Below are 20,941 nucleotides of genomic sequence, written 5' to 3' on the forward strand. Positions count from 1 at the left end.
ATAGGTGAGAGTAATCAACTGGCTTTCCAATCCACATCTTTATCAGAGTCTTCAACCCAATTCTTATGGATGGCGACCGATTTACTATATTACAGTCAGTTTTGGCTGCTTTCGCCTAAAATGAATTGGGTCAGCCCACAGTTTTCAATATAGTTCTTATTCTTTCTATAAGAGTCATGTTCATCCGCTCTGCCACTCCATTTTGTTGAGGAGTGTATGTCACCGTGAACTGCCTCTGAATAACTTCTTGCATACAAAAAGTAAGAAACTCACCTTTTGTATACTATCCACTGTTATTTGTCCTTAAGCACTTTATCCTCTTTCTGAATTCAAGTTCTACTCACGCTTTGTACTGTTTGAATATTAGAAACAGATTTGACTTTTTCTTGATTGGATACACGCAACACCTCCTAAAATAGTTATCAATAAAATTCACCAAGTATTTTGCACCTCCCATGGAAATATCTGACATTTCCAAAACATCAGAATGAACCAAGTCTAGAATGCATTTACTTTTGGCGTCAGATCTGCTGAAGTTCAATCTATGTTGCTTACTTGTAACAAAAATGCTCACAAAATGGTAAGTTCACCGATTTGAGCCCCGAAAGCAATTTTCGCTCAGAAAAAATCTTCAAACCTTGTTCTGACATGTGGCCAAGTTTGAGGTGCCACGCCATCGTTGATTCTTCTCTATTTAACGCGACACACATATCAGCTTCCTATAGTGTTTCCCCTTTAAGCGTGAATAAATTAGTAGTAATTTTTTCTACTTTCATCAAGACAAGCGCACCTTTAGCAATTTTCATAATCTCATTTTCAATATGATTTTTGCACCAATGACTATTTATTTGTCCCGAGGACAATAGATTTTTCTTCAAGGTTTTGACATGTCCCACCTCCTTAATTGTGCGAATTGTACCATCAAACATTTTTATGTTAATAATACCCATACCAGCGATCTCCAAGGCATGATCATCTCTCATGTATACAGATCTTCCTAAGATAGGTTCATATGTTTTGAACTATTCTCTCCGAGAGGTCATGTGTCAGATAGCACCCGAGTTTATAAGCCAGACGTCAAATAACCGTTTTCTGCCTTCTGAAACAGTTGCTGCCTCGTTATAGAGAATTTCGCCATCATCCGAGGTACTTGTTACACACCCGTGAGCATTTGATGACTCAGGATCTTTACCCTATTTTCTCTTCTGGTTATTCCAACACTTTTTTTTTGACGTGCCATTTCTTATCACAATTGTAGCATTTGACATATTTCTTATATCTTGACTTTGATATACCATGATTGTGACTTCCACTGGGGCCACGCTCCGTTGATCTCCCTCTCCTCACCGATAGTGCTTTTGATTGGTGCGAACTTGCTTGTATGTCTTCTTTATTTTTATGTCCACTTTTCTCATTTAATATGGAGGCTGCAACATCGTCGAAGACTAGTCTGTCCACTTGATTGTTGTTCGTCAGATTAATGATGAGATGATCATACGAATCAGGTAGACTCTGAAATAGAAGCTCTGCATGTTCATTTTCCTCTATTTGATGACCCAACGTTGTGAGTTGCGAAAATAGAGTCTTCAAAGTGTTGATATGGTCAGTCACCAATATAGATTCCGCCATTCGAAGAGTATAGAGTCTCCTTTTCAAGAAGATCTTGTTGTGTAGTGACTTGGCCTCATCCAACTTTGTGTGAGTATACTATATTTTCTTTGTTGTTTTTTTCTACCACACTGGATAATATCCCATCTGTAAATGCCAAGTATGGATCAACAATGGCATTGCCGTCCATCTCATTCCACTTGTCATCATCAGTTATCTCCATGGGCCTTTCTTCAATTACTGCCAAGCAATTTTTTTTCCTCAAGATAACATTCATCTTCATTTTCCACAACGAGGAATTATTCCTGTTGAACTTCTCAATTTCATACTTTACCATCATTTTGTTGATAAATACCTCACGCAAACTAGTGTACCACCTTAAATAGTTGCGAGTATGTGTGAAAATGCATGCCAAAAAAGTTTTCAGGAAAGACTGGAGGGATCACAACGGTCCCACTTAAAACCCAGACTCCTTAGGCTCTTATCGTCTTTGTGACAGAACTTTCCTAGACATTTACAAAACCACGTTGTTATTCCACTCACACTACTATTCCCTGCTTTGCACCGTAAAATTCTTGGATCGCACCCACTGTTTCTTCTGAACAGTAATGTATATGTGAATAGTACTGCATACGTGAACAATGTCGGTTACGTGAACAGTACCTGACTAAAAAAAATACAACAAATTTCTCGGATACCACTGTTATGAAATTGATTGGTGAAGTAAGCACGCAACTAAAGTGAAATTGAGAAATAATGAGACAATAGAATCACACAGGGACACCAAATTTTACGTGGTTCGGGTTTTATCCTACATTTACGGGTGAAGACAGAAGAAAAATATTTCACTAATAATATAAGGATTACAAGTATTGTAATATTTTGGCTCACTACCCAGAACCCCAATACACTCAATCTCTCACTCACTAATTCTCCTCTCAAAATGGATATGAAGAATAAGAGAAGAATTGGATACTGAGGAGGGAAATGAAGCCTTTTATTTATAGCTTCATTTCTTTTTTTTTCAATTAAAATAATAATAATATTTTATTATTTTTTCTTTTCCCTTTTCAGTGCGGCACCACTCTTTATCTTTTTTTCTTCTTTGTTCCAGTCAAAGAAGGAAGTAGCGCCTCCTTCTTTAAAATGGGCGGGCCCGTTTTCTAGAAGGGTGGTGCCAAATTTGTCATTTAGGGGGATGAAGAGGAGACTCTATCCAAAAATGCCACTATACCATAATCTATAGGGAGAGATTTGGTCCTTATAAAAATCATAAGAATGCCAACAATTGGGGATTTTTTTTTTTAAAAAAAGCTCTATCTTATATCATTCTCTATGTATCTCAATGGATTTACTTTTTGAACTGATTCTTCATCCTCACTCATCTCTATCCTTCATTATCTTGTCTTTACTTCTTCCTCTTATTTTAAGGGAGAACTTCTTCTTATGTTTTTCTTTTTGGTTTATTTTTATTCATTCTTACACAAAATTTATACACTTGCGTTATTTCACGAAAATCCTTGATACTGACTTGAGTGTCGGAGGATTAACGTCGGAAAAACTTCCGACACCCCTGACTATTTTTCTGGTTGCAGTACTTGCCAGGATAGAATTGTGCTCGCCATTTCCAGCTTCCTGGGGTTGGATTCCTGGTCGTCGACTTTTACTCAGGTTGTTAAATCAAAGCTAGAAATCGTCTCTCTACACAACCAAATTCAAATGCTGGCATTGAAATTTGGTAAGTAGCCCACACATCGACATGATTAGATTTTGGCATCAACAAGAACCACATAAACAAAAACTTTTACTAGCTAGCTTTTGAAGAACACTGATATTTAAAACGCCAAAAAGACACCATCAACATAAAAATAAGATTACTGTTCATGTTACAATACCATTGAGCACACAAAAATAAAATGGCACTATTCATGCCAGTGTTGTCGAATCATCTTGTTGACTCAACATCATTTTTCTTTCTTCAACAATCTCAATATATAGAAACAAGGCTTTGTGCCATCTGCCTAGTTTTCACGTGGGCTTTTGATTTGTCTTAGCCTCTAGAAAAATTTTAGAGTACATTAGAGATAATACACTCAATTAATGCATATATGCTATGTATAATTCATTTAAATATAACTACTAATTGTATAATGATTTTTTTAAAACAAATATATCTATGACATATATGCATTAGTTGAGTGTGGCACATTTTATGTACTCTATAATATCTCTAGTCTCTAATGTACATATAATCCTAATGGTAATAGTGGCTATGTAGTATGATAAAAATGAAAGTATATTTGGTCAAATATATTCAACGTTAAATTTGAATGTTATGCGTTTGGACATCCTTATAATCAAAATATATTGTCTACCCCATTCATTCCAAATTTCTTCTGTTTAAATTAATCAAATTTATGTAACCGTAACCGACGTCTTGTTCTTAAGCTGAAGTGTTTCCATTACAATATATCATGATATTTCTACTTCGGTACAATTTGTTAAATAAAATTGATTTTCTTTTAGCACACTCTTTTGAATCTATTCTCAACCCACAAGTTACTAGTCATGAAAAAGATTGAATAGATCCGTATAATTGTAAATATTCAAATTTAATAATATTTTGGCGCATATGTATATAAACAACGATACTCCCAAAAAAGAATTTTAAAAAAAGTCAACTGTAATATGCCACATAACGGGAAAAAATAGTTGAAATTAATCAATCAATATTTGATTTAGGGGTTGAGAGCTATTGACTCCATCCTATAGGTTAAAATTCAGAGTATTTTCATGTGTAATTTGAGAGTAGAATTTTCTTTATTTGACAATAGACTTTTCTTTTTTAAGAACCTATTTTTTAGCTAGATCTCAAATGAGCTACATCAAAATAAGTCCTGATAGAGACTATGTACTTGAAAAAAAAAAGTTATTACAATAATGTGTAGAGAAAAGAACAAGAAGTATTTTTAAGAAAATAATTATAAAACTTCAAAACCGGAACTTTTTTTTTAATGCCTCAATCGGATGTTTTAAAATCTATTTCGTTAATATAAGTAAAGATTGGATACACGTACGCCATGAATGTGTCTTCACGACGTTCATTTTTTTCTAAAAAAAGAAAAAGAAAAAGTGACAATAGATTGGGCACTCTAGTTAGGCAAGCATGCATGTGACTTTAAATCTTTATGATGACATTTTTCACGCATAGATAGATTGAGTCCATAACCGTTGACCGATCTTAAACGAATTACAAAACTTTTTAGTGTGGAATTTTTTTTTAATAAGTTGTAGAGTGGATTTATTTTACTCAAAATGTAAAATATCCCAATCTTAATTTATATATGCGAGCATGACTTATGAGTGATGGATGATTAATTGCATGTTGATGTGGATGTTGCACCAAAAGGTAAGCAGCTATACATAAATTTCTATGTATTAGTAGTTTTTTTTATCCGAAATCTTAAACTTAAAAAAAATCGGAAAAATTTTAAAACTATGAGTTTAATAGTATTATAAAATTAAGAGAAATTTTTAACCTACCCCTAACTTAATTGACATTTTGCACCGCACACAAAAAAAAAATGAAGTGTTGCACCGTGCTCCAATTCCGTTAATTTTTCAGTTAAGTTTAACGGTGGAGGGGTAAAATTGGAAGTTTATTACTTAAATTAATTTTAATGGGAATTCTCTTTATTGCAATTGAAATAAAAATCTTTAAAAAATTAAAGGAAAAATAATAGTGGTGACAATGTACATGTAATAAGAATTTTTTTTATTGCAATTGAAATAAAAATCTTTAAAAAATTAAAGGAAAAATAATAGTGGTGACAAATGTACATGTAACAAGAAATTTTTTTTATTGCAATTGAAATAAAAATCTTTAAAAAATTAAAGGAAAAATAATAGTGGTGACAATGTACATGTAACAAGAAATTTTTTTTATTGCAATTCAAAAAACCTTAAAAATTAAATGAGCTAAAATTTTTGTTTTTTTTTTCATATAGAGGGGTATTCTTTAAAACTGTAAATTTAAAACTGCACAATTTTAAATATTTCTTTAATTTTCTCGTACTTAAAAATACTGAATTAAAAAAATTATATATATATATATATATAACAATTTAGAGAAACATTGATTCAAAGACAGAAGTTCATTCCAATTAACAAAGTCCTATACAAGGACAATAATTAAATAACGTGTTACAATATTGTTTCACTTGGGATTTTGTCCGATCTCAATCCAGTCCGAACCTCCAAAAAAGATCATTATTTTGTGACAAAAATTTACATTGATTACCATTCTTTTCTCCCTACAAAATGGAAGAAAACCATTCATTCAAAGTAGTTGCCCAATCACAATCTCATATCTAGAAAAAAACACCATGGACACGGGCGTGTCTTGTTTCCATAAATTACAAGACCCCCAGTCACAGAAGTCCAGCCTGTTTCATTAAAACCCGAGGACCAGGAAACTCATCAACATCCCATGTAAACAAACACAAAACTAACTAAACTGCAAATTTTATTGCACCGACAGAAAAGACCCATTGCCCCTGTCACGCTCTCGATTCCTGCCCGTAACTTCCGCTTTACCCACGTGATTCACGTGATCAAATATTTAAGGCTGGAGGTAAAATGTATAAATTCAAGATTTGAAATAATAACATCCGGATCCCTATCTATTTAGACTTTCCAAAGAAGAATATACGTTTTAACATTTGTATCAAATAGTACCCTAATCTTTTGAATTACATACCCTTTCGTTTTAAGTTTGTGTACCCTTACTTGGGTTAAAAGTTAAAGGGAAATTATCATTTGTATACCTTTAGTTTACTCTATTATCAAAAATACTAACGGTTTGGTGGTCGACTGATACATTTTGTCAATTAAGGGTGGACGATTGATACACCCTCAAAGTGTTGTAGTATTTTTTATAACATAGCAAATATAAGATATATGAATGATAATTTTCTAAAATTAAAATAAAATAAAATATAGAACGCTTAAATCTATAAGATTTATTACACATAATCTTTTTAAGTTTGAACTACCGTGCTTTCATTAAATTTATTTTCATTATCACATAGATTTCTAAAAATAACATTTAGCAACGTATTTAATTTCTTGAAATAAGTTCTAATTAAAAAAAGAAGATTTATATTTTATTCTATAATATTGGAGATTTATCTATGGACTGTTAGGCCAAAGGTCGAGGGTTAGACTTCTCGTTTTGTTAGTTAAAAAGATTTATATTTTTCAACGAACTTGTTGATTTTTGAAACGAATGAACAAATTATGTATGTATTAGGGGGAAAAAAAATATAAACATATAGGGACAAGAATGTTATTACTTAATTTTATGTCGCCAATCGCATGAACCGGAAGTTCTGCGGATCATTCTTTATCTGCAAAGGCGCGTGAATCATCGTTAGACATGGAGGCGCGTGCAGAAGAACACAACAGGCCAGAAACAGTTCCCAAGATTCGAAATCTGAAGAGTGAAGACATTTTTGAATAAATACTGCTGGAATTACTACTGCTCGTTCCACTTTTGGCTTCGCCAAAAGGTAACAACTATCACCACCGACACCTCGCCGTCAATTCCTTTTATCTTGTTTGTTTCCAGAGAAAATGGAACGATAATTGATCCTCTTTGTTTACGGTTGTTGGGTTCATTTTTTTAAAAAATAAAAAATAAAAATTCACCGGAACTCTTAGGTGTCAAATTTTGATTTTTCTTTCTCACCTTCTTTTCAGAAAAAGCAAAAGAAGCATACGGAAACCTTATCTAATTTCTAATTTCAAAACTTTTCCACATTTTAAACCTGTAAAGTTACACTTCTTAATATTGTAAAAAAAAAAAAGAAGGAAAAACTAAAGTATGGTACAATTATAATCACAGACGGTTGGGTACTCCGTCTCTCAATCACGCATCATCATCACCATGATGCCCGTCTTCAATCAAAGAATGATAATCATCATCATCAGAAGATGAAGGAGATGACAATGATGAAGATGGTGATGAACTTTTGCAAAACTTAAAGCTCTGCTCCTCGTTCCCCTCAATTGGCGCCATTGGCTCCACCACAAAATGCGCTAACTTGTCCACAACCTCAACCAAATTCTCTTCGCACAAAAACTCCTCACTACAAACCCTTTCAACTTCCCTATTAAAATCATGCACAAACACGTGCGTCTTCTTCCGTCCAGCTTTCTTGCTCCTCGCCAACACGCTCGCCGTAAAAATCGGCGCCATCCTCCCCGGAGCCCTCGGGAAGTAGCCGCTCGGACCGTCGACCAAGACGACATCCCAGTCCATGTCGTACACGTGATTGGGCATGTCGTTGATGGCTAACTTGCAGTCCGAGAACAGGAGGTTCTGCATGGGCCTGCAATCGTCTTTGAACTGCTTCCTTACAGCACGCAGCGTCGGGTTCATTTCCTCGACTTTGGTCGTGTACTGGACGTCGTAAATCTCGAAGTCCGGGTGGTTCTTCTCGAAGGACTGGACCAGGAACTCGCTCTCGTCGACAAAAATGGTGTGGCCCTGGAAGTTCAAGGATTTCCAGAGGAGGGTCTCGTGGGTGAGGCCGAAGACGAGGAAGTTACAGGAAGGGGAGCAGCGGGAGAGGGCGTCGGCGACTGCGGTGAGCTCAGCTGAGGTCATGGTGGAGTTGGAAGTGAGAGTGTAGTGGAGCAAGGCGGCAGTTATGATGGAGGAGGAGGAGGAAGAAGAGGAAGGGAGAGATTTGGCGGTAGAGGCGACGGAGGAGGCGGGATTGATTGCGGTAGTGAAGAAAGTGAGGGTGAAAGCTAAGGTGAAGAAAGTGAGGAAGAAGAGGAGATAAAAGCGATGCGTTGTTATGGTGGTGGTGGTGGTGGTGGGCTTGTGGATTGTTGAAGGGCGTAGAAGAATTAGCTTTGTGTTTATGTTGTTCTTCATTTTCTATTGAGTATGGTTATGGTGAGAGACACAGAAAAGAAAAAGTGATGGGTTTTGCAAGTTTGTTTGGGATCTTGAATTCTCTCTATTTTATGGTAATTTTATTTTTTGGGTTGTGAAGAAAGAGAGGAATCACGGAGGGAATTGAGAGAGAGGAAATCATACGGAGATCGAGAAAGTGACTGGAGGTGGTATGGTGTTAAAAAAATGGACAGGTTGGGGGGGCCCTCGGGATTTTTGCATTTATGTTTTGAAGAGATTATGCCTCTTTTATGAAAAGAAAATATATCCCCCCTCCGTAAATTACTAAATTGAATGGCAAAATTTTGAATTTGGTTGTTGACTTGTTGCCATGATTGTGTTTTTCTCTTTTTTCCTCCCTCAGATTAATATTTTAAAATTGAATGTATATATGTTTGTCAAAATTTTATTAGATAAATGCATGAATGGTGCGGTGTGCTCATAGAATGGATATCTTATTGATTTTTTTTAAAAATAATTGGTTATCATCAACATAGAAATTAAACTTAATTTCTTTCTTTCTTTTCTTTAAATATCATCTTTAATCCCTTGACGTTTATACGAAATTTGTGAAGATTACTTTAATTTGTCCAACAGTGATGGAATGAGATTAGCTCAAAAGTTTACTCAAACTAGAAAGAATATAAAACTCGAGAGTAACAACTCGAGGAAGTAAGGATGTTGATTTTTCTCCCTAAGATTTCGTATCTTTCCTTCAAATCTTTGCATTTACTATAGTTTAAATATCGGTATATTATTTTATTTATATAAATATAAAAAATATAATTAGATTTGAATTTAAAGTATATTTTTACAATCATCAAATGGTTGTGGCTCAGTTGTCAGCGCATGCTGAGTTTGTGGGAAGAGCTCTCGAGTTCGATCCCCACTAAACACGCTATTTAAGAAGAGTAAAGAGTCTTAACTTGTCACAAAACAGTTATGATCAAAGGCGGACACAATACGATTGTCGCATACTAAATGACTTACACAAAAAAAAAAAAAAAAACACCTTTACATTGCTATGATACAATCCAAAAATTGTCAAATTCACCAAATATACAGTTAATACCTTTTTTCTTTTTTTGAATTTCTTTTATAGACAAAAACTTAATATATATAATTATTACATTAGATTCGGATGCTAATATGTTGTTATAGAAGTAAAATGTCAAAAGTTCAATGCCATCATCTCATCTTATAAATGAGATGTCGAGAATTCAATTTTAAGGATATGATAACTGACACACAAATTAATGAGAGGGAATCTGCTTAATAAATATTTGTTATAAGTTCTAAAAAGAAAAAAAAAATGCAAATAACCTGAAGCGCTATTGCAATTTTGAATTGTTTTTAACCCAAAGTTGTCCACCCATTACCATTAGCAGCAGCAACAAACTTTTTCAAATGTTAGTGTTTACCAACCAGTGACCCCAAAATTATTTCTCTTAATTTTAAGACAACTTTTCCCAAACACTATGTGCTTTATTCTTAATCCATTTTTAACAAATGATTAAAATTTTGAATCAAACGGACCAATTCCATGATTTCATGTTAATGATTATTTCCACATGCTCTCTATCTTTTTAAAATAAAAGAAAAAATATTTTACTGTTAAGTGTTGTTCTAGGACAGTACATATTTTGTTTTGTTTATCTGTATAAAGATATGGTAATATATTCCAAACTGAAGGTTTCAAAATTTGGTTAAGAAGAATCAGTCATTAAACTTATATTTTGACTTAATAAGCTATTAGTGAAAAATAATTATCTACCTATTTTTTTAAGTTGTTGTTAAAATTAAAAAAAAAATTGAAATAAATAATTTTTACAAAATTTACTAAGTACTGTTTTTGTCTCAAACTATGATAAATTGGTTATTTTGTTTTAAACTTAATTCCAAAAGAGACCTAAAATTATAGTAATTGAATGCGTGTCTGAACAGCATAGATTAACTAAGTTAAAAATCTTCTTATAATAATATTCCTTTTGCTGTCTTTAACTTGCGGTGTCTTTTTCAAGAAGTCATAGTCTCTATTTATGGTTAAAAGGCCACCTGCCATTTGAATTCAATTGGTGCATATGCTTTGTTCCGATATTCTATTTTCTTCCATCCTCTCCTCAGTTCTGCTCTTCTAGTTTGCTCTAGTCTTCTCTTATTATTTAATTTACTTAAATAGACATATTTTTATCACTACATGACCAATTTAATGAAAAGATTGTTTGATGTCCTTGCTGATATCTTTGGATGCAGAGTTACAAGCCTTTTTAATTCTGGAAATTGAAGGTGGAGAACCGCTTTGATTTTCCTCTGTTACAAAAACAAAGAATGCAATGGCGATTAAGAACTAAATTTCGCTAAAGATCAATCAAATTGAGATAACGGGGTCCCGTATTATAGATTATGTACTAGTTTAAGAGCTGTCTGGTAAAGCAAGAGATTCAAGAACCCTCAGAAACAGAATGGATCCCTTGTCATTTGGAGGAGAAAAGTGATTCTCTGCTTTTTCTTCTTCTTCTTGCTGTTGTTCCTTGATTCTGACTCTTGGCCGTGGGTACACTTCAAAGTCCAAAAAATAACACATATCCAAGTAAGAAAATTGCATGAATTTGAACAAAGATAAGAAAGAAAGACTTTTTTTCGCATGATGTATAAATGCTAATATTATATGGGATATGCGTAATATGCAGTAAACATACTTTTTTTTTTTTTCTTGGGTTCTGTCTTGTGCTTCTCTAATCTCCAGAGTAATCAAATTGTAGGATGAGAGCTAAGATCAAATAAACAAATCCCAGAAGAGAAAAATGAAAGAAACAAAAAAAGCATAAGAGCTGTAGACTCAGTATAGGACTTAAGCTAATTCAAATGGCTTTGGCTCTTCCTCCAGTGAAGAATACGGAATCAGGAACCTTCATAGCATATTCAAAGCAAAAGGCAATGAATGTGGCAAATCAAAAAGCAACGGTCTCCGATGACTCTGAAAAAGATGGTACTCTGCGTTTCATTTCTTGACTTGGAAACCAAGAAGCAAATTCATACTGCGTAGCTAACACGTGGCAGCAATGGATCCCCATAACATTATGTGAGCGGCGGGGGCTGACAGACGTGTCTGTGAAATCTGAATCGTGGTCGCTTTGCTGGGCGAAAAGTGGAAACATGATAGCACTCGCTCTCGCAATAACTCAATCAATTATAATTTCCCATTGTGCCACAATATTTATCTTTTCTTCAAAGCTATTGACACCCAAGTATCAATCAAAGTTGTTACAAATTATAACAAGTTAATAATAAGACCGGACAATACATAATGCATTATAAGCTATAGCAATCAAATAATTCACACAAAATTTATTGAAACCCTAAAAAGGACAAGGACATTTGGTATTATTTTTGACAGAACAAAAATCCATTTAAATGATCTTTAAACAACAATAATAATAAAAATTAAAAGAACGGAATTTATTAAAGTTATTTTTGTTAATAATAAAGATGCTTAAACAATCTACATTGCATTTAAATTATTTTAATTGAGTAAATAAAGATAAGGATTTCAAAAGATTTTTTTGAGGAGTATCAAGAGCCAAACTCCAAATATTATTTTGGGCAAAACATAGAGTTTCAAAAAGTAATTTAAAAAAATTAAAACATTTTCCGCTGCCGGGATTCGAACCCGGAATTCTGATGTCGAATTTGCCAATGTGCTACAGCGGAAATTTGTTCGAATGATACCTAGAAATTTTGTTTTTCGATTATAATTGCGGATTAACATATGGCTAATTAACATATCACCTCAATTTTGGGCTTTTGCCATTTGGACGACTTTGCTTTGGGCTTTTTAGGTTTCTGACGGCCCGACTTCGGTTTTAAAAGATAAAAGTGTTCTGAATTTGATTTTGGAATTAAAATAATTAAAATTTGACGATGTGCAACAACATATTTAGCGTCTATTTTGATAACAATTGTATTTTTGAATAATAATTTGGGGTTATTTACATTCATCAAATTTTTCTCTACACTTATTTTAAAAAATAAATTTATTATTAAAAATTAAAAATTAAAAAATCTTAAAATTACCTTTCACTAATCACTTTCTCTCTTTAAGTTACAATTATATACTCTTTTTTAGCTTTCACATTTTCCAAAATAAACACTTTATTTCACTCTTTCTTTAATTTATTTTTTTGACCTTTCTTATTACATCATGATTTATATTTCTTTTTTTTTGGGACATGCGTAATATGTAAACATTTTTTTTTTCTTGGGTCTGTCTTGTGCTTCTAATCTCCAGAATAATACTTCCCTCCTCCGAAACCACTTTCAATTGTACGCAGAAGAAAAAAAAAATCTCTCAAATTACAGTGGCGCTCAAACCCTCAAATCATTCCATTTTCATGGCTGTTAGAATAAAAGCAACAGCTTATAGATGTAATTTTGTGGTGTTCATTCCGTCACCCTCCAAAGCCCACAACTACAAATTCCAAAAATGACCTCTCATCTCCAACGACGAAATTCCCTCGTCATTTCAGGGATGGAAGCTCTCTTTCAAAAATTCCTGAAAGATAGTTGTAGTCTTACAGATCAGGTGATGTCACATCAAATGAAACTCTCTATTTTTTTGATTGCACGATCAAAATGAAGTCCATTCCTCTTATGCCTCCTTTACTCTGTTGTTAAGCGTGCTCGCTAAGAATAAGCGATGACTTGATGCTGAAAAATGACCTCAATAGTTGATACGAACCAAGCTCGAGTGTTGATTTGAACTTCAAATTTCCAACCTGAAATGGATCAGGGCTCACCAACGAAACAATTTCGTGTTTTGAGAAATGGCAAAAGTAAACTTAGCATTGAAACTTAAAATTGCCTCATTGATGCACTATGTAAAATGGGCAAACTCGAAACTGCCTGGCAACTTTTTCATTCATCGCTGCATGCAGGCCCGACACCAAGTGCTGTAACATATGCCATCATGATCCATGGATTGTGTAAAGAATGGCAAATGGGGAAGGCAACTGATCTATTGCTTGATAAGGAAGTAAAAAGGTTCGGAGCCCAATATATTTGCATTTAAAACGCTTATGCATGGCTTCATCCAAAATAATGAGACATCAAAAAGTGATTGAACGCCTTCGCAAAATGGAAAAGAAAAATGTAACTCCAGATGCATCTATAGTTTCTATGGCAATAAACTTAGTTGCAAAGGGTAAATTCAGTTTCGACTCGCTTCCTTCATTCCCTGCGTGAAAGTGCATGAAATGTAAGCTAATGCGTTGAATTTTTTAGCAGTGGCATGTGTTTTTACCATACAAACCAGATGCGGAGAACTCCATTCAATATTACAGGATGCGTTGAATTTCTAGGTGTGTTGCCAAATCATTGCACTATTCGCTGGTGTTATTCGTGGAGTCTTTCTCATTGAATCCACTCAGACCATAGGAATAGTCTCTTTTAATACAAAAACTTTAGCCTGCCAACTTACTTTGTAAACTCATAATGACAGCTTAAGTTTCTTGTGTGAATGGTTTATTTGAAAGTTTCGGTTTGGATTTATTTTCTTTGATATGTTGTACTTCCATTTGATAATTTAGGCAAACCATGAGTAATATGATGACATGAAATAGTGGCATCAATTAAAACGAATTTAATAACACGAATATTAAATGCTTTCTCTGTCCTTTTAAGTTTGGTTCCAAATGATCATTCTTTAGACTCTTTTTAGTGTATGACCTGTTTCCTTTCTCTTATTTAATTATATTCGCAGTTTGTGTTTCTTTCTTGCTAGAAAGGTTTATTTTTAAACCGGCTATTGGATTTACTAATATGTGATACTTCTATTTGATGAAATTGAGCATCAATTGATATTTTTCTTATTGCTGACTTTGAATTTTTAAAATTTCTGGATTCCTCAGCCAAATTGTTCAAGGAACCGGCAATTCCACAAAAAGTTATTATATAGATCTTCCTAGAGCAGATTTTAATTTACGTAGCATTTTCTAAAAGCTGAACAAGGATTTTTTTTTTTTTTTTTTTTTTATGAAGGTTGATATTTTACAACAATGAAAAAGTAACAAGAACAAACTTCCACAAACGTACGTGACATATGATTTCTGGCGTCTTGTAGAAGTTCTTCTAATAAATGGCTACGCAAGCTCAATTCTTCGATCAAAGAGTTCAAATTTGAGAAAGACGAACCTCCATTTTCAACAGCTCTCTGTGCCATCTCCCCAAAAGCTTTGGCTCTGCTCCTCATCTGTTCTGCCTTATCACCCACCATTATTTCTTTCACTGCCTTTTCAATCCTTTCCCTCCTCACAAATTCACTCTTGGTTGTAGACGATTTCTCAACTCCAACAGCAACACCAATCTTAAGAACCTGAGTCACTAACTTTTCATTGTAAAACTGATCCGCGAAGTGCGGCCATGTCACCAGAGGCGCCCCAGCAACCACTCCTTCGAGAGTTGAATTCCATCCACAATGTGTTACAAATCCTCCGACAGCTTCGTGATCAAGTATCAAAACTTGGGGTGCCCATCCTCTTATGATTAGTCCTTTGCCTTCCATTCTCTTCTCAAATCCTAGAGGCAACCAGTCTTCGTTTTCTTCTTCACCACCACTATTCTTGTTTTTCCTCACAATCCAAATGAAATTTTGCTCCAAAGCTTGAAGCCCCATTGCAATCTCCGTTAGCTGAGCAGAAGTGAAGTTGGCCAGGCTTCCAAAGCATAGGTAAATAAGAGAATTGGGTTGCTTTGATTTCAGCCAGTTTAAGCACTCCTGTGTATATCAGTTGAATCTTGCTTTGCCCTCGAAGCTTTATAATTATCTGTTCTGTTGCATAGTGAAACAGGACCAATATGCCATGCCCTCCTTCCCAAAACCTTCCTGTAATGAACAGCATAGGCGGGTTCAAGCTCGTAAAAGCTGTTGACAACAACACCGTAGCTCTTTAACTCAGATTCTACAGCTGTTTTGAACAACCTGGATGTTTGGGTTGGATTTTTCTAGTAGTATCTCAAAATATAGTCGATCTTAATCTACTCAGAACTTATTGTTGTTGAGCTGGCCTCATAAGTACAACCTGAAACCTATGTTGACCACCTGGTTTACAAGTACGACCTAAGATCTATGTGAATGATCTAGTTTAAGAATACAACCTCAACGCTATATGAGCGATTGAGAAATTCATCTGTCTGATCTGAAAATGAAGTAATCCGACCTTGAAATTCTCTTGTCCGACCTGAGAATTAGTTTGACATAAAAAATTGCTAGTTAAGAGAACGTGGCCTAATTTATAGGGAAGTTGTGTGCCACGATCTATTTAAACCACCTCCAACTGACAACCACTTGCAACTGCTGAAGAAAGCGGGCTGAAGTTAAGGAGGTAACCGTACACGACGAAAAGTCTATTTAAACTGAAGAGCGCATCAGGTGAAAGGGTTAGAAAAAATCAACCAAAAACTCTAGAAGTGACCTATCTAAGAGCCTTAACAGAGCTTACCAGATTTTGAGTTCTTAGATCGGAAAATTCCTTTCTTTTGAACCCATTCACAATTCTTCCCTCTCATTTTCATCTCTTTATACAAAATTTCTGACTTAAGCATCGGAGGGTCTGCGCCGGAACCCCACCGGCGTATCCTAACCGTGTTTTCTGGTTGACAGGTACAGAAAATTGTGGTCATATTGGCGTTTGAGCTTGGATTCGTACTGTAATTCCCCTAAAAAAACAAATTCAGCTGTTGAGATCGTTTTTCGGCATCAACATCTTGGCGCCGTCTGTGGGGAACGGTGCGAAAAGCCATACATTTGACAATTTAGAAGGAAGAGGCTATCAGATTAAGATATAACGATGGATGACAACGATGGAGATAGGCAGACCTTGCGCCAATTGGCGGAAGAAATGAATGCCACAACAGATAAGAGATGGAGAGAATGGATCGAGAGGCAAATGGCAAAATTTGAAGAGATGATTAGGGGGCTGGTTGATGCCCAAGTTAGAGGAACTCAAGTTCGAGCTAGTGACCCAGAGAGTAGTGGAGCGCGAGAGAGAGAAGAGCTTGGTAGTGAACAGCAGAACGGAATGGGACTACCACAAGTTGGGGTACGACAAGAGAATAGAAGTGCAGGAGAACAAGTGAATGAGTTGAGAGGGAGAATCAATGACTTAAATCAAGAAAGGGAGAGGGAAGAGCTGAGAGACCCCCACCGGGCAAATGAGCTTGAGCAGCGAATGATGCAATTTTAAAAAACTTTAGAGGCATTAAAGGCAAAAACAGAGGGCAAGAAAGTGGTAGGAAGGTTGTTACTTGATAACGAGTCCTCCTTGGTACGTGAAGTGATGGTGGTAACTTTGCCACCCAAGTATGTGGTTCCAGCCTTGGTGTATGAAGGCAAAACTGACCCGAATCATCACGTGGAGAAGTTTAATGAGATGACCGGGATCCAAGGCTTGAATGATTTTCAAAGGTGCCGTGTTTTTCCTTTAACATTAGAAGGACAAGCACGGGAGTGGTACCGGAGATTAAAGAAGGGAAGCATAGGAAATTTCAAGGAGTTATGTGAGCTTTTCACTGTGCATTTTAGGGGTTCATGCATACCAGAGCAAGATACGAGCAGATTGAAAAAAATTGGTCCAAGAAGAATTTGAAAGTTTGAGGAGTTTTGTGACCAGGTATCATAAGGAGGTTACTGATCTAGGGGCCTTTGATCATCCAGATGCTCTGGAGGGATTAAAGAAGGGGTTGAGAATTAATCGATTGTGGAATAGCTTATATAGTAAGGGGATAACAACATATGCTAAGGCATATGACCAGGCAAAATTGGACATGAAAACTGAAGATGCAGAGGAAGAAAAGAGAAGAATGAAAATGCAGACAGGGGGTCCGATGAGAAAGGGAGACCTGAGAATGAGAGGAGATAGCTTTGGGTATAGCTCGAGGATGAACACGGGTGATAGGCATCATTACGACAAAGGGTTGTTCAATTATAGACAACCAGAAAGGCCGGGTCGAAATTGGGAAGGAAATCGTGAAAGAAGAGAAATCTCATTAGTAGGAAGGGGCCGAGAAGGAGGAAATAATTATGGGAGGAACCAACGGGAGAACCGAGTAAGAGATTACAATAGGTTGCCACAACCTGTAGACCGGAGAGGACCGAGATCTAACAATGGGGTGAATTTATTAAAACAGAGTGGAAGATACACACCACTGAACACGAGCAGAGCATAAATATATGCTGCAATAAAAGACAAGGGGTTACTAACACCGCCAAAGCAGATTGTAGGGGGATTGGGCGGAAGTGCTCACCACAAGTATTGCGAGTTTCACAAGGTGACCAAACATGGAACTGTGGATTGCATTGACTTGAAAGAACAGATTGAATGGCTAGTGCAAAATCAATATCTAAAGGAGTATGTGGATGACCAAGGAAGAGGTGGGAGAAGAGGAGACATCATAGATAATGTAGCGATGATGATTATGGGAGGGCGGACCTTAGCAGGAGACTCAAACCGCTCAAGGAGAAATTATAGCAGATATTCATTAAAAAGTTTTGAGGTAAATTTTAATGTTCCGACACCAAAGAAGCAGCGGGTTCAAAGGGTACCGATCATGTTCACAGACGAGGACGAGGAAGCAGTCGCACATCCACATGAGGATGCGCTTGTAGTGAAGGTTGTCTTGGCAGGGCAGGAATTGAACCGAGCTTTTGTAGATGGGGGAAGCTCAGTCGACATTTTATTTAAGCAAACTGTGGACGATCTACAAATAGGAGACCTCAGGCTTGATCCGGTCAGAACGTCACTAAAGGGGTTCGGTGGAGCTGAGCTGATTCCCCTTGGGTTGATTGACTTGCCACTGACAATAGGGTCCAGCCCACTACAGAAGACAATGATGGTGACATGGTTGGTAGTTGATGAGCCAAGCCCTTATCAAGTTATTTTGGGCAGACCATTCAATAGGATAGCAGGAGCAGTGAGCTCAACCCATATGCAATGTGTGAAGTTTAGAGTTCAAGGTGGAGTTGGAGTGATGAGGGGCCAGCAACAAGTGGCTCGAAGCTGTTACGCTACAGCTGCGAGAGAATCCATGCAGATCATAAGTATCGATCCACGAGCTGAAAATAGGTTGTGCCAACAGCGACCTAATGAAAAAATGAAACAAGTGCCGGTAAGTGAGGTTGATCCGAGCAGAGTGGTAAGAGTGGGAACAAAAATGATAGATGACATCTCTAATGAGCTTAAGATTTATTGATGGAGTTCTAGGGCCGAGCTGGGAAGGACCATATAAAGTGCTACACTCATTTGGTAATGGGGCATATAAGTTAGGTTATCAGGATGGCAGGGTCGTTGGCAAGACATGGAATGCAGAGCACCTGCGAAAATACTATCAGCTAAGATATATCTTATTTATGATGTTCTTATTTGTTTGTTTTCTTTAAATATGCTAAGAAAGTTTGGTTCTTTGTTGTTTTAATTTGTTATGTGTTCAATTCTGTAACTTTTGCTATATTAATATCAATGAGGTTATTTAGAAGTGCAACTTTATTTCTTATCTACTTTTGACCGGTCTTATTGAGATTGAGATCGACATTGCGGCCTTGTTGATGTCCTACCTGAAAAATTTATCCAATCTTATTGAGATTGATATCGACATTGCGACCTTGTTGAGGTCCAACGTGAAAATGTTATCCAATCTTATTGAGATTGAGATTGACATGGCGGCCTTATTGAGGTTTAACGTGAAAAAATTCATCCAATCTTATTAAGATTGAGATCGACATTTTGGACCGTATTGAGGTCCAACGTGAAAAGATTTATCCAATCTTATTGAGTTTGATATCGACATTGCGACCTTGTTGAGGTCCAACGTGAAAACGTTATCCAATCTTATTGAGATTGAGATCGACATAGTGGCCTTATTGAGGTCCAACGTGAAAAAATCCATCCAATCTTATTGAGATCGAGATCGACATTGCGGCCTTATTGAGGTCCAACATGAAAAAATTTATCCAATCTTATAGAGATTGAGATCGACATTGCGGCCTTGTTGAGGCCCTACCTAAAAAATTTTATCTAATCTTATTGAGATTAAGATCGACATTGCGGTCTTGTTGAGGTCCTACCTAAAAATTTATCCAATCTTATTGAGATTGAGATCAACATTGCGGCCTTGTTGAGGCCCTACCTAAAAAATTTTATCTAATCTTATTGAGATTAAGATCGACATTGCGGTCTTGTTGAGGTCCTACCTAAAAATTTATCAAATCTTATTGAGATTGAGGTTGTCATTTTGACCTTGTTGAGGTCTAATTGTAATTCGACCATGTTGAGATTGAAGACGGTTATTACCTTGTGGTTAGACAACTTTAACTTTTATCTTGTTGAGATCTACATTTTTCAATTTTATCGAAATTGGCTTTTATCTTATTTAGGTCGACCATTTCCTTATTGAGGTTGGCCATAAGTTAAGTTCTACAATTTTCTATTTATTGAGGTTGGCCATTGCCCGTGGAGTTTGACCATAGCCTATTTTGTTGAGGTCGGCCATTGCCTTATTGAGGTCAGCCATAAGATAAGTTCTACAATTTTCTATTTATTGAGGTTGGCCATTGCCTCGTGGAGTTTAGCCATAGCCTTAACATTTACGTTCTACAATGTTTTATTTTGTTGAGGTCAATCATAAGCTTAACATTTAAGTTCTTTAATTTTCAACCTTATTGAGGTCGACAATCTATCTTGTTAAGGTTGACATTTTCGTGAGGTCAACATTTTCCTTATCGTGAGGTCGGCGTTTTAGCTCTACACTTAACCTTGTTGAGGTCGACAATCTATCTTGTTAAGGTTGACATTTTCGTGAGGTCGACAATCTATCTTGTTAAGGTTGACATTTTCCTTATCCTAAGGTCGGCGTTTAAGCTCTACACTTAACCTTGTTGAGGTCGACAATCTATCTTGTTAAGATTGACATTTTTATGAGGTCAACATTTTCCTTGTCGTGAGGTCGGCATTTTAGCTCTACACTTAACCTTGTTGAGGTCGACAATCTATCTTGTTAAGATTGACATTTTCGTGAGGTCAACATTTTCCTTATCCTGAGGTCGGCGTTTAAGCTCTACACTTAACCTTGTTGAGGTCGATAATCTATTTTGTTAAGGTTGACATTTTCGTGAGGTCAACATTTTCCTTATCCTGAGGTCGGCGTTTAAGCTCTACACTTAACCTTGTTGAGGTCGACAATCTATTTTGTTAAGGTTGACATTTTCGTGAGGTCAATATTTTCCTTGTCGTGAGATCGTGAGGTCGGCCATTGCCTTGTTGAGGTCGATCATAAGCTTAACATTTAAGTTCTATAATTTTCAACCTTGTTGAGGTC

General features: G+C 35.9%; 1 protein-coding gene and 1 pseudogene across 1 annotated transcript; both read right to left on the bottom strand.

Annotated features, from left to right (window-relative positions):
* Positions 1-7,385: 7,385 nt before the first annotated feature.
* LOC102614473 (protein IRX15-LIKE-like) lies at positions 7,386-8,736 on the bottom strand. The gene has a single exon (XM_006486965.4). It carries the CDS (start codon positions 8,552-8,554, stop codon positions 7,538-7,540), a length of 1,017 nt encoding a protein of 338 aa, XP_006487028.2. The 5' UTR covers positions 8,555-8,736; the 3' UTR covers positions 7,386-7,537.
* Positions 8,737-14,592: 5,856 nt separating this feature from the next.
* On the bottom strand, positions 14,593-16,252 carry LOC127899112 (scopoletin glucosyltransferase-like; annotated as a pseudogene).
* Positions 16,253-20,941: the final 4,689 nt, after the last annotated feature.

This window comes from Citrus sinensis, chromosome 8 (genome assembly GCF_022201045.2).
Source record: "Citrus sinensis cultivar Valencia sweet orange chromosome 8, DVS_A1.0, whole genome shotgun sequence".
NCBI lineage: Eukaryota > Viridiplantae > Streptophyta > Magnoliopsida > Sapindales > Rutaceae > Citrus > Citrus sinensis.